At 38.6% G+C, this 14,257-nt stretch overlaps 1 protein-coding gene across 2 annotated transcripts in view; it reads left to right on the forward strand.

Annotated features, from left to right (window-relative positions):
- RELN (reelin) overlaps positions 1–14,257 on the forward strand; it is a 275,922-nt gene that overhangs the window by 170,400 nt on the left and 91,265 nt on the right. For both annotated transcript variants that reach the window (XM_048300517.1, XM_048300518.1), the window contains exons 14-20: positions 121–329; positions 2,809–2,937; positions 4,039–4,148; positions 6,920–6,986; positions 7,930–8,163; positions 8,778–8,939; positions 13,193–13,429. In XM_048300517.1, the coding sequence (XP_048156474.1) occupies positions 121–329; positions 2,809–2,937; positions 4,039–4,148; positions 6,920–6,986; positions 7,930–8,163; positions 8,778–8,939; positions 13,193–13,429 (1,148 nt within the window). The remainder of the gene's footprint in view (positions 1–120; positions 330–2,808; positions 2,938–4,038; positions 4,149–6,919; positions 6,987–7,929; positions 8,164–8,777; positions 8,940–13,192; positions 13,430–14,257) is intronic.

Consider the following 14,257-nt stretch of genomic DNA (forward strand, 5'->3'; position numbering starts at 1 on the left):
TAACAAAATGAAGGAAGGAGAGAGAATAGCACATTTGGTCCAGCACAATTAGTGTCTTTGTTCTTTTTAATGGTACCTTGTGACCTTTTTAACTTAAGTCTTATTTAATTTCTTTTAAAGGTGCCATCTTTGGTTTCTGTTGTCATTAGTCCAGACCTGCAGACTCCTGCAACCAAATTTTGCCTGAAGCAAAAGAGTCACCAAGGCCACAACAGGAATGTCTGGGCTGTGGATTACTTCCACGTCCTTCCGGTGCTCCCTTCCTCGGTGACTCACATGATCCAGTTTTCCATCAATTTGGGTTGTGGAACTTATCAACCTGGTAACAGGTAAAACTGGCAAAATAATTCTTTTGATTATCAGCTTTCTAGTATATTTTGGTTTACAAAATCTATATGAGGATTTGGAAATCTTTTTTCAATAAGAAGGGATCCCACTAATAATGACAAATATAAGCTGCTCAAAAGCTAATGTTTCTCCTGATCTTTACAGGCCCAGATTTATGTACCTCACGTGCAATAAAGAGTCATTTAATAGCTTTCCAGGTCAAAACTTGCTTTTCTTAGCCCATAATTCTGAAATATGCTCATGATTTCAGAGTGACTTTTGCTTGTTTCTAATGGATATGAGATTTACTTCTTAATACTGTGTAAGGAGGAAAGCATTAAAGGCAGCAGCAGAAAGCTGCACTGCTGACCTCTCCAAGATTACTGATGCCACAAGAATATCTAATTCTTGTAAGACTGGTGGTAAATGACCCTCATCTTAATGACCATCAGTGTGAGGGTCTCACTGTCTGTAGGCTGATCACAGAACTCTTTTGCTGGCTTTACTTCTTCAGGACATTCAGCGTGAATTTTTCCATGGGGAAAGGGAGAGAAGGGAGTCATTTTAGGCTCCATGTTTTGTAGAATCATAGAAATGTTGGTTGGAAGGGACCTACACGGGTTATGTGATGAAACCTGCTGCTGCAGGGGGGATTGTTACTGGGCAGGTCAGACATGGCTCTGCCTGTCCCTGACTTGAAAAATCTTCATGGATGGATGCTGTGCTACCTCTCTGAGTGACCTGCTCAATTGAAAAAGTGTTTCTTAATGTACAATACAAAACTATGAAGACATGTCTTTATGATTATTGTCCTTTGTGGTGTGTCTGTGACACTATTGAGGAGAGTTTGACTCTGATTTCCTTGTGAGTGCACTCTGCAGCATCACAGGATGCTGTAGCTCACCCCACCTCACCAGGCTTAGCAAGCCAGCTCCTCAGCCCACCCTAGCTTAGTGCTCAAAGCCATGGACATTTTGCTCATCCTTTACTCCACTCTCAAAATCTTTAATATCCTTCTTCAAACAGGGAACCCAAAACCAAACTGCCCACTGCCCCTCTTTCCTTATAGACACATGCAAATATTTATCTTGGTATTTTATGAGGATTAAGTTACTTTATATTTTGCAGAGTTGAGAGTTTAAAGTAACTGATCGTAAGTGCTTTTATTTGTGTCCCATGGCATCTACTTCCAGCTGGAAAGAGCTCCATTTACACTGACAGTTCTTGCATCCATGCAGGGTAGCAGAATTCAAGTGGAAGCAAAAATCAAGGCACTGCGCTTTTATTTGATAGGAAGAGAAGGCAGCAACATTTTCCTACATGAAAAGTGTAAACACTCCTGGCCAGTAAACATGTTATATAAAGGCCCTGTTCTCAGTCTGTTTTCTGATGGAGATTAGTATATATTTTGAAAGAGTAATATTCTTCCTTCATTAAACTATTTCTGAAGGAGAAGTGAGCTTCTCCATAACTAAAGAAGCATTAGATCACCATTTTCCCTATTTGTATTTCCCAAATACTGCAGCACTTCATATCTCCCAGTCTTCAGCATTATTCATAATGCGTTCATTACTGCAGATGTGAGAGACTTATACTGAATATATGCAGTAAAAATGACCCTCTAAGGTATCTCTACAGCTAAACCTGAAATAAATTAGTCAAAACCTCCATAAACTGTTTTAATAGACACAATATCACAGTGATGATACATTTAAATACAGTAATACTGTCAGCAAATTATCATAAAAAGAAAAATTCAGATCAAACAATTTAATATTGAAGAGATGAATTATGACTTTTATAATGTCCTACTGACATTACTTAAAATAAAACAGAATATTACAAGCTAATTATATGGAGGAAATTACAAGAGTAATTCAGTACAATACTAAATCTGTAGTAAATCAAGCACTTTCTATATTACTTTTTCAAGGTCTTCAGAGTGTAAGGCATCTGAGAATTTCCTTATACTCATAGGTTGTAAACAATTTTGGGGTTTTTAACCCAGGAAAGAGCCAGCCAGTGCATGAACAGCTAGTGGTCTTTCACCACCTTCTGCAGATGTAATATCTGGCAGCTATAGGTGTCCTGTGCTCTCATGATGCTGTCTAGCTCTGATCAATCCAGGTTTTCTCCTCATATCTGAAACTATTTCAGTATGAAATATAAACGTAATGCAGTTTATTTAACAGCAGCTCCATAAAAACACTAGCTAGATGGTGACCAAACAAGAACTCTGTCTTCAGGCAATCCTCAGTCTATAAACCTTTGAGGTTTTAAACACTCATGAGACTTTGTCTCGTGTTTGCATTTGCCGGATTTTTTGTATTCAAAGTCCGCTTAAAATTATTTCCTATTTCCTCAAGAGTTATTAGAAATAGCAGATTTGGTGGTTTCTCAATGTTAGTTCTTGTGCATTGAGATCTATGCCAGGTACCCTCATGGTGTCTTTCTCATTTCTTTCCTTCAATGTGTTACCAGTGTCAGCTTGGAGTTTTCAACCAACCATGGCCGCTCATGGTCACTGCTCCACATGGAGTGTTTGCCTGAGATCTGTGCTGGGCCCCACCTGCCCCACAGTACCATCTATGCCTCTGAAAACTACAGCGGGTGAGTGTTCTCTGCAAAACAGGGGTGCAAGACTAGAGAAGTGAATTGTAGGTGGCAGAGGAAAGCAGCAAAGCACGCAACTCTGTGTCATCATTCATTTTTGATTCGCTGGGGACAGTGAGGAAGGAGTGTTCTGGGCTCACTGGCTACCCAGTAATGAAACTTGAAATGTATGGGGCTGCTTCTGTGGTAAAATAATAATTTTTTTATGATAACGACAAATTTTAAAAAATCCAATAATCCACCTTTGGACAGCATGTTGACAATAAGAAGAAAACTTGTACCATGTCAAAGCCACAGAAATTTTCTTCTTAGTCAGAAAAAACACCACTCAAAGCTGTATTTACATCCCCAGACACATTTACTCACGCAGAATCCCAGTACTGGGTTACAGTGAAGCACATCCTCTGTACTTCTGCTGATGGAGATGGTTGTTAGTGTCACTTTCTTGTATCAGCCCTTCTCAGCTCTAAGTCTCTTCTCTGCCGTTCTCACTGAAAAATGAACTGTGGCGTCTTGCTGCATAGCACAAAATCCCTGTGTATCCCAACTTCCATAAGACTTACAAAATAAATAGCATTGCTGTAATCTGATGACACACAGCCCCTACTCTCATCCAGTTTTCATAGGAACATTACTCCTGGTGTGTGCAGGAAGTGCAGCCTCCGTGAATGATAGAGAATGATGGCCCAGACTGCAGCAGGCCAAATCCTCTGGACTACTCTTCTCACCCCCCGAGGGTTTCCACCAAACAGAGTTCAGTCCTGCTGAAGGTTCAGTTTAGGTGATATTCAATGTGATGGAAAAGTCACTATAGCAAACGAGGTTATGGTCTTTGCCAATTTCATGAATTCCTACATGAATCGCTGAGTTTTATAACATAATAACTAACTTTCATATATTGCATGAAAATACAGGCTGTGTTCTTCTTTTACTTTGTATTTTCTAGAGCTGCCATGAATTTAAGCTTCATTTGAGCAGATGTTAAAATTAAAGCTTCTCACAAAGCTTCCAGAATACATAAACATATCTGCAAAATATATAGTTGCTTAAAGTAACTATCAGTGTAAAATGCTAGAGTTTGTGTTGTATGTATTTCAGGTGGAACCGAATAACTATTCCCCTTCCCAATGCCGCACTGACAAGTGACACCAGGATTCGATGGAGACAAACAGGACCAATCCTTGGAAATATGTGGGCAATCGATAATAGTTAGTATTCTTATCATCATGACACATCAGAAAAGTAAATTTTATATGCTGCTCCAAGTAAACATATTTTCCACAATCACCAGTCAATGGATTTACAGTTTGTTAAATTCCTGTTCTGCTTAGTTGCATTTGGTAGCAGGTGCATTTTGAAGCTAGAGAGAGATTCTGCCATCAGAAAAGACAATGGTCTAGTAGAGTATCTTTCTTTTTTTTTTTTTTTTCTTTTATTTGAATGCTTTCCAGGAAAAAATATTGGTGGCAGGGGCTTAGTATAACATTTCTTCTGTCTGCTGAGTCCTAATTGCATAAATAGGTTCCACACTGGCTGTGTGGAACTGCACCAGCCTGAGCAACAACTGCAGCATCTGGAACGTATTTTTGCTTCTGGACATGGAAGACCATCTTCAAGCAATGCTGCTACAAAACACTGACAAACCTTTACATTGTTTACCGTATTTTCAGGGAAAAGTACCATCTGTTTCAGGGAACTGTTCTCTTAGAAAATTATTTTTCACATACCTTTTCTTTAAATGGATGTGAAGAACACGGAGGAATTTATATTTATATGACTTATTGCGGAGGATAACCAGGACCAGAATTAAAAAGAAATACTTTAAAGGACAGAAAAGGTATTTAGGAACACAGGATAAAATGTATGAAATGAAGAAATAAGTATCATTGAAAGGGCTAACTAAGAGTAACTGCAAATTTTTTTAGCTTTCTTGTTAGCCCTAAATGATTTGGAATGAAGTAAACTATATCCTGAATTTGTTTGGCTAGAGGCGTGAAATACGTAAGTTAGAGATTCACAGTGATGTACAATAGCCTGTGAAATTTTGTAGTGATTCCCAGTAAGGTTTGATATGGTGCCTAGGAAAAGTAAATAGTTACATTTTGGAGAATTCTTAAAATAGATTGATGCCTAGTTTTGAAAATAAAATCTTGGAGCTGTTAAGGAGATGTCATAAAGGAAATTTTGTCATTAAAAAAAATGAAAAGTGTTCTCTTAATCATAATCGGAAGTAGCATCATCTTGACATTCTGGATATGGTATTAATGCTTCTCTTTAGGGATATGATATACATCAAAAAGAAAATAAAATTAAGGGAAAAGATAGGTGTATAAACATAAGATGTCTGTGAGTATCTGCAAAGATGAGTTGCTATCTCACAAAATGCAGACTCTAAGTGTTGGAGACACTCACGAGGGGTTCACAGAAACCACAGCAAGATGAAATCAGTCCAAGGATACCAATTCCTTACAATAGAACAAAACAAGATTTTGAAAATCATTTGACAATTCATTTATCTGCACAACCTTTGCTTATAGAACAAAGTACAACTCCATGAAAGGATGCTGCATGCTCCTGTGTGCACCATCTCAAAAAATCTGGCTAGAAAGTGCCTGCTCTGAATTTGAGGTGCAGAACCATGATATAGGAATCAAGTCTTAAAGATGTATTTCTGAGGTTTTGAATGCCTCCTTTGTTAAATACTTGTGACACTGAAGCTTTACACTGTATTGTAGGGAAAAACTCATAAATATTGGCAAGCCTTGCAAATTCTTGAAGAGAGGAAAATTTTCAAAGATTTGGCACTCTGACTTTTAGCTTCACAACTGTTTCCTATGTGAATTAAGTTTTAAATGAAATCTGGAATCTGGCCATCTTTTAGAAACTCTGGAAAAATGCCAATTTCCGTAAAGTTTTTTCATTTTGAATGACATCATTACATCTTTAACCCTTCTACTTTTACCACCCCCTCAAAAGGCCTCAAAAGACACAAATAAATCAAACAGACAGAACAGAATTTTTGCACCCTGAGAAGTGAGAAAATCTAGAAATCACATGAAATCTGATGAGGACTAAGTTATAGGGAGCAGCTAACAAGGATTTAGAGTGTGTCTGCTGGGGCGAGCTGACATCCTGCTTTGATGGGCAACATTATAAAACTAGGAAAAGGAAAAAGTACTGCTTCTTATAGAATATTTCAAATTGGTGGCTATTTCTTCCCAATGTCACGATGCAAGTGGATAACGCCAAGTAATAGGCATTCTTCAACAGAGAATATGACATTGTTCATGGTTAAGGCCTTTTAGCATGTTGTATTGAAATGATATTGCCCACAACTTATGACTTTTCTTTATTGTAGTGCAAGAGATTATACTGAGATTTGCTCATCTTTCCATCCTTTGTATTTTTCACAAAATATCAACACTGTTGATTAGAAATCATTGGAGGAAGATGAAGCAAAAGAGTAAAACCAGTCTGGTGTATTTTTGGGCACATAGGATGTGGAGCTTTGTTCCATTTAAAAGAATGAGTGAAAGAGTATGATAATTAACAGTTACTTAAGACATACCAGGGCAGGTTCTTATTCCCCAGTGAAGTAAAGGATGTAGATTTCAATGAGAGAAGCAGTGACATGACCAATACATAGATAGGATTGCATCTCCAAACTAAGCTGAAAGGAATGTCAATGAAGAATGAAGAAAAAGGTCAATGCCTACAAAATTATTTGATCTCATTCACAGGCTTGGTAATTAAAACAGTACTAGTACTTGAGCCAGACATGACACATTAGATAATAAATTATCCCTGACTATCCTTGACACTGTCAAATGCATTCTATCCTTTCATAGACCTTTTCCAGGTAATGGGATTAAGATAAATACAATAACTGTATGATCAGATCTGTATTCTTTCTGTATTCATCATACTCTGTTGATCAGGTAGCATAACCCTCCATTTAACTGATTTCTCTTCTCTGCAGTTTATATTGGTCCATCTTGCCTCAAATTCTGCTCAGGGCGAGGACAGTGTACTAGAAATGGTTGCAAGTAAGTGTTATAATTCAGTACACATGTTCAATTTCTGTCACATAGTTCACTTGGTGGTGTGAAAGTTGAAGTGATTTTCATTTCAGTCCTTGCTCTTTTAGATGACTAAATATAAAACTAGCATAACCCTCAGAATTCATAAAGCTCACTGGAAAGCTAAAGATAAATCTTTCTAAACAGCAGCATGTTTAATACTTTTTTTTTATGATTTTCTTTAGGTCTAACTTCCAGTTCACCTTAAAATGTGCTACAGAGCACACTGAAATGTCAGTGATGCATACTTTGTACTGGTTTTAGAAGTGATTCGTCACTTTATCACTTTTGTATTAAATGTTGGGAAAGAATTACAATTTTAATAGTTCTAATATTCCATAACCTAATATACTTCAAGGACAGAAGATCAGCACTCCACTTTTTTCTGATAGGCTGGCTTGTTAGAAGGGTTCCACTCTAAAAATTAAAAAGGTACTTACTCAAAAGCAGTATGCACATTCTAAATATTGGTGTAACTACATTTAGGTATTAACAAGAGTGTGACCCATGAGGCATTCTCTTCTGTAACTTAATTTCTTGTAATCAGATCTAGTATGCTACAGATAAAAGTAAATTTGTCATTTTACATATGAGCAGCTGTAATTATGTCACCAGGGGTTTTTTTCCAAAAGTTAATAAAAATATTTCTGTATTGTGTTATGTGTAGATTCATGGGGTGCTCATAAATACATTTTTTTTTTTAATTCGAAAAGTAAATACTAGCTAACAAGAATCATTGGCTATGCACTTTACCTAAGTAAAGCTCAAAGAGATTCTTGGGCCTTAGATTTGAGAGGGACCATGTGGGTATCCTCAGTTTATGAACACCTGCAGCCACCATGTTGGTTGACAACCAGCTGCAGCCAAAGGTGGGTCCCCAACTGTGCTTTTCACCCTTCCTCACCTGCAGGTGTGACCCCGGCTTCTCAGGGCCAGCGTGTGAGACGGCGTCACAGACCTTCCCCATGTTCATCTCCGAGAGCTTCGCCAGTTCCCGCCTCTCCTCCTACCACAGCTTTTACTCCATCCGCGGAGCCGAGGTCAGCTTTGACTGCGGGGTCCTGGCCAGCGGCAAGGCCCTGGTCTTCAACAAGGATGGAAGACGCCAGCTTATCACTTCCTTCCTGGACAGCTCCCAGTCCAGGTGAGAGGGAATGAGGAGCAGTGTGAGGCAAGGAAATTGGGGAGCCCCTCCCCTTACAGCTACAGCCTTGTGTATTATTAAGCCAGTTGTTTTAGCAGGTAAAAAAGCCTTTAAAAAACTCCTAGTTCCATGTTTTAAGGGTGATTTCATAGCCTTGCCTTTTTTCCTTCTGCTTTGTAAACAACAGAGTCCAAAACAGACTGGAGGGAAGTTATTGTACAGCTTGGATGGAAAATATGAAATGTTAATATCAAACCTGAGTGTCAAAGCCAAGTGCTAATTAATTATTTATAAGGTTGTGTTTATTTGACAGCTTGTGGCAACTGATTAGATCCATTCACTATCTCTCCCTCCCCTTCAGTGCCTAATAAATAATTAAATGCAGTAGTGATTGGCATTTTTTTAACTATATGTGCCACATTGCATTACTTGACAATAAAAACAAATCACACGTACAAAAGCCCATAACAGATATTTATCAAAATTTGCCTAGATTAGGAAGATCTGAAAACAACCTGGTTAGGGGAAAAAACCAAACCAAACCAAACCAAAAAGCAACAAAATACCCACCATGAAAATTATACCCTGCAAATATTTGTGTAATTCTGATGCAGGTTCCTGCAGTTCACACTACGTCTGGGCAGCAAGTCGGTGCTGAGCACCTGCAAAGCGCCTGACCAGCCCGGGGAAGGAGTGCTGCTGCACTACTCCTACGACAATGGGATTACCTGGAAACTGCTGGAACACTACTCTTATCTCAACTACCACGAGCCAAGGTATGTGCACAAATATTACAAAGAGTGTTATTTACATGCAGTTATGCTGGTTGTGGTGGTCACTGCAATGTGGAGACTGAGTACGTGGTGCAAGAGGGAATGAAGAGTTTTTATTGCACACTGAAACTTACCACCTTTCTTTAAAATTTTGCAGCTGTTCTAGGCACTTCCCATTTTGTCATTCTATAAAAATGAGCACATGGGTTTAATGGCTTTCAAGTCTCAGGTGATACAACAGAACAAGCTGAGGCAGTGCGGAATGAGGGATAGGAGTGTGCTTGTGGGAAGTAGGGGCATGTCTCTTCCCATGAAAGCAGCCACTTGTAAAGAAAAATTAACATAAATTATTTGTAACTTTGAAGCCATAGATACCCTCGCTACACCATCCTCTGGGATTAGGAGTTTGCAGGCAGCACAGGACAGCTGAGACAAAATCTGATCATGAGGATCTCTGAGGTCAGCAGGGAAACTGTGCCTGCTCCCACTCTGAAGGCAATTGCATGACTTCATGGCTGTGCCTCTGCCCTGGGCTGGGCTTGGTGCTCTGGGAGAACCTGCTGGTGACTGCCTGCACAAATCAAAAAGAAGTTGAACAAAGAGCTCATCTTATCTAGCAGCACCTATGTTTGGTGTCAGATCAGAGAGGAATGTCTCTCTTGTATTTAGAGAAGGTGTTCCTTACTGTTACGTTTGTGACACAATCCACAAAATTTAGTAGAGCAATGCAAATGCACAATGAGCACAGCTGTACCAAAAGCCCAGAACAGTCTGGTCTGGATCTATGCAAACCCACTCAAAGCTGGCAACATCCACCTTCACAGGGTGCTGCAGCAAAGCCAGTAAGTGCCAATTAAAGGAGATGCTCTGCAAGGGGGCCCAGAAGAGGCAGAACTGACAGTGGCAGCACTGGACTCATTCCAGCAGGTCCATTTCCTGCCCAAGGGTAGCTTTGACCTGGCTGTTGCCCTATGTCTTCTTCTCTACCGAATTCAAGCAAAACATCTGAGTCAGCCCCAGGGGTGGGACTGTAAATAGCCTGCAAGTCACTTTAAGTACACATAACTTTCATTATTTATATTTATTGAGCTCAGATGAGCACTTTCTTAAAAAAAAAATTAGATTTCCACATCTTGTCAATAACTCAGTACGCAATTGTAATATACAAACTGTGATTAAGAATGTCCTAATGGAAAAAAAACCACAAAACCCTTGCAGCATTAAAATTATTTCCTGGAAGCTGTAAGAAATACTCAAAAATCTGAGAGGAGGGCTGTATTTGGTAGAAATGTATTGTAGACCTTAATTTTTGAAGTTCTAAATGTTTCCAAAGGAAAGATGCTACAGACTGGAACACTTATAACTCTTCTTCAAAGTTTCCTTTGCCTGCCTTTATTACAGTCACATATATATTTTATATGGCCCTGTTTCTAATTCTTAGATTCAAGATTACATCTGTAGGAGTTATATTTCCCTAAAGGTTTTTAATATATAGCACTATGAAATTTTTATAACAAAAAGGAAAATACATATCCTGGTGACTGATTTTAATGAAGTTAAAGATATAAATGTAATAAATTACATAGATGCCAGAGACCTTTTTTGCTTTTTGATGTTAGGTATGAAACACAATTCCTGTTGTTCCGACAAGGTACAGAGCAAAGTACAATATACACAAGTTAGAGAGATTTGCCATGGGAGATTAGATAGATAGATAGATAGATAGATAGATAGATAGATAGATAGATATTCAGTCCACTCTGGGTAGATAAAAAAATGACAGATATACCAACCTGAAGCTAATGCTGGCAATAATTATGAAGAAAGCTTCACCTTTTCATATTATGTTGTCTGAAAATGTCAGCATTTTTAGTAACATGGATGGACTGCTGCAAAGTTTGGCAATCAGTCTGTATCCACGAATTTAATTAATCTTCAGTCATACAAAAAATAATTACACATTTAATGTTCTTCTGGAAAGGTGCATTTAATCTGCTAACATTTGACAGCTGCATTTTTCTTCTGAGCAGAGCAGCGGTGGCTTTTCAATATTAGGTATGCGCATAGCTTGAAAGAATGAGATCAGAGCAAAGGTCTCCCAGCTGGTTTTTAAGAAATCTAATGGTGGCTGGTAATGTAAGTAGGAACACTTTTCTTCTCTGCAGCGGGAAAGTCATTAGCAGGAATCCCCCTCCCTCTCCATCTATCTTCAACAAATTAAAGCCAGATAGGAGAAGTTGTTACAACTGGAGGTGTAGTCAGGTTCTGCATACTAACATATGTGCCATACACGGTGGTTTACACCTACGTTTTTAAACTGTGTTAGCTTACTCCCCTGGGATGGGGAATCTATTTTAACATGTGTTAAATATTTTAACATCTGATATATATCAGTGGTGTATGTCATGATTTAGGATTTTCTGTATATTACTGTCAGTGAGAATTAGTGTCCACGTGGGCAAGTTTATGAGAGGTAAGAGTGAAAGGGAAGATACGAGCATCAGAGGCAGCCACCAGCAGAGAAATATGCCCTGGATTATGGCAGAGCATTAGCTCACACAAGTGCCAGGTGCTTCACAGTACCCACTGGATACAGTGCTCCTCCCAGCCAGGGTACCAGCATTCCTCAGGTTCATGCCCCTGAAGCATGGCAGAAAAACATGTTTCCTTTTAGCATCACTACAAATTTCTTATAATTTGTGCCTTAAAAAAATTAACCCAAAAGGTTATAGAGTTGCTTCTTATGAGGGAATCCTTGGTAGAAAAGAAGCCCTTGTGGTTTAGTCATGTGCCAGAGAGCAGTGGGGCTTGGTCTTTGTCTTAGACGGGTACAAAGTCATTTAAACATGTTTATTTGAATGTAAAGGAAATGTACTCATCATCCATAAAGTGTGTACTGTGCTCGTCCCATGCCACAGGGACACAGCCATGTCACCTCTGGCTGTCCCTCCACACTTCTCTCTCCAGTCTACGGATGGCAAAGAGCAGCTGCTAGAAATGCCTGGCAAGACTTTTTGAGTGCTTCCCACTTGTTTAGCCAAGCTATTTGATTTTTTTCTGGTTAATGGATTGATGTATTCTTCTTTAAAATGAATGTGACACTAAACAACAGTATTATAAATCTACTCTTTACAAAGATGTTCTAGCAAGTCATTTTTAGGAGTGTGGCTTTTGCACTAAGAGCGCCACAGGCACAAGACCCTTTCATATGCAGAGAGCAAAACATTACAACAGGCAGCTTAGAAAGCCTTAATTCTGAAAAAAAAAAGATGCTAGAGTATAAGAAGATGCTTCCAGTTTACCTGATTTATCATTTTATTCACATTTCCTCTAAGAGAGAAAGAAAAATATCAGCTACATGATCAGTTTGCTGAAAACCCTTTTGCCAGCAAGTAATTGTACCCCAATGGAGACACATGTCCCTGTTGCCAGTCTGTCTCACAGTTGACATGGCTGTGTGGGCTACCATGGTCTTAGTGATTTATGGAGCTTTCAAGGAGGTGTCATTGCTGTGGCAATTAATGCATACTCCCTGCTGCAGTGTATGAAAATTGCTCCTGGAAATTAGATAATACTCTTAATTTTCTTTGCAGTTTGTCAATTCTAGGTGTGTTGACATAGCTGCCATGACAAATCAGGTGACCTTGCATACCAGAAGCACCTGGGACTCACCTCCAGTTGCATCTCTATACAGCTACAAAAAGGAAGTGCTAAAAAAGACTACGCATAATCATGCTGTCTGTCAAGATGAACCTTTTCCATCTGATTATGGCAATTTACAGGGGTGGGTTCTTCTAGGACAAGAGCACCATTAGAATGATGTCAATGCTGTGCAGGAACTAGTGCAGATGTTTACAGGATGCATATCTTCAGATCAGGATAAAACCCGCTGAGTCTCACAAAGTGGAACTGGAATTCTTAAATCCTTGTCAGATGATCATTCCTTTACTAATTTACACCTTTAAATTTACTGAGAGCTCCACAGTGGAAGCAAAATTTACAAATTTGGTAGAAACTCTTTCTGGTTGCTTTTGCACATGACTGGTTTTCAGTAACTGAACTGATTACCCAGAGAACTAACAATTCCCCTGTCCCTGTCACTGGTAGCAGCTATACCAGCAGATGCTACAGTATTTGTGGGCTGAATTTATTCCATTATTTTTAAGGTCAGTAAGGAAAAATTACCCTAAAATACATCCCCATGGAATTACAACAAACAGCAAAAACTGGCAATAATAACTTTTTTTGTCTTCCAGAATAATTTCAGTGGAGCTGCCTGAAGATGCGAGGCAGATTGGCATTCAGTTCAGATGGTGGCAGCCATATCACTCCTCACAAGGAGAAGATGTGTGGGCAATTGATGAAATCATCATGACCTCTGTGCTTTTCAACAGCATCAGTCTGGACTTCACCAACCTAGTTGAAGTCACACAGTCTCTGGGATTCTACTTGGGAAATGTTCAGCCCTACTGTGGGCATGACTGGACTCTCTGGTGAGAAACATGTATTCTTTTCTGTTCTACTTTTGTTTTCCTTGTTTATTCATCCTGCTAAGGATGAAGCAACTGCTGAAAATGCATCTTTCTGGCAGCTATTCAGAGTGATTGTGTCTCATCCTCACATTATGGACAAAAATACAGTCACTAATCTTATTGCAATTAGCAGTAGGTTTTTCACCTCATTGCATAGACTTATGTTTGATGGGAACATTGAATGTAGCATTCTTTTTCCATGAAATATTTAAAGAATATCCTAATAGAAAAAAATCAGAAATTTTTCATAACTTTCACTTAAAATCCAGGCAGGGTAATATGGATACACAGGTAATTAAATAATGCCTTAAGTACAGACTCTGAACATTTTGTAAGTGATGTTCAGACCAGTGTACATAGCCATTATATTGTATCCAGAAAGGAAAGGCAGCAGAATACAGGCAGAATGACATTAGCCATTTGTAGTTGTTTTGTCTGGTATTTTATACACTTAGTAATTTACACTGTGATCAGCATTATGACATATTATAATTATGCCTCAAATGTGCTGCATATTTGGAAACAAAAGCAAGAAAACATCACATGCCTCAATGAAAATAAAGGCAAGAGAAAGGGGAAAGAAGGAAAAATAAATTGTTAGGATTGCATAAAAATAAGCTTTTTTACTAAAATATTAACATGTTTCACAAAAAAGATTCTGGAGCACTTGAGTGTAATATTTGGAATTAATACAAGGGAAGCTCAATTTAATCTGTGTGTTTTGATTAAAACCAAATAACAGTTTCATGCTAGCCTGATCAACCTATAAACCCAGTATAGTTTTAATTG

Source organism: Corvus hawaiiensis, chromosome 4 (assembly GCF_020740725.1).
Source record: "Corvus hawaiiensis isolate bCorHaw1 chromosome 4, bCorHaw1.pri.cur, whole genome shotgun sequence".
Taxonomy (NCBI): domain Eukaryota; kingdom Metazoa; phylum Chordata; class Aves; order Passeriformes; family Corvidae; genus Corvus; species Corvus hawaiiensis.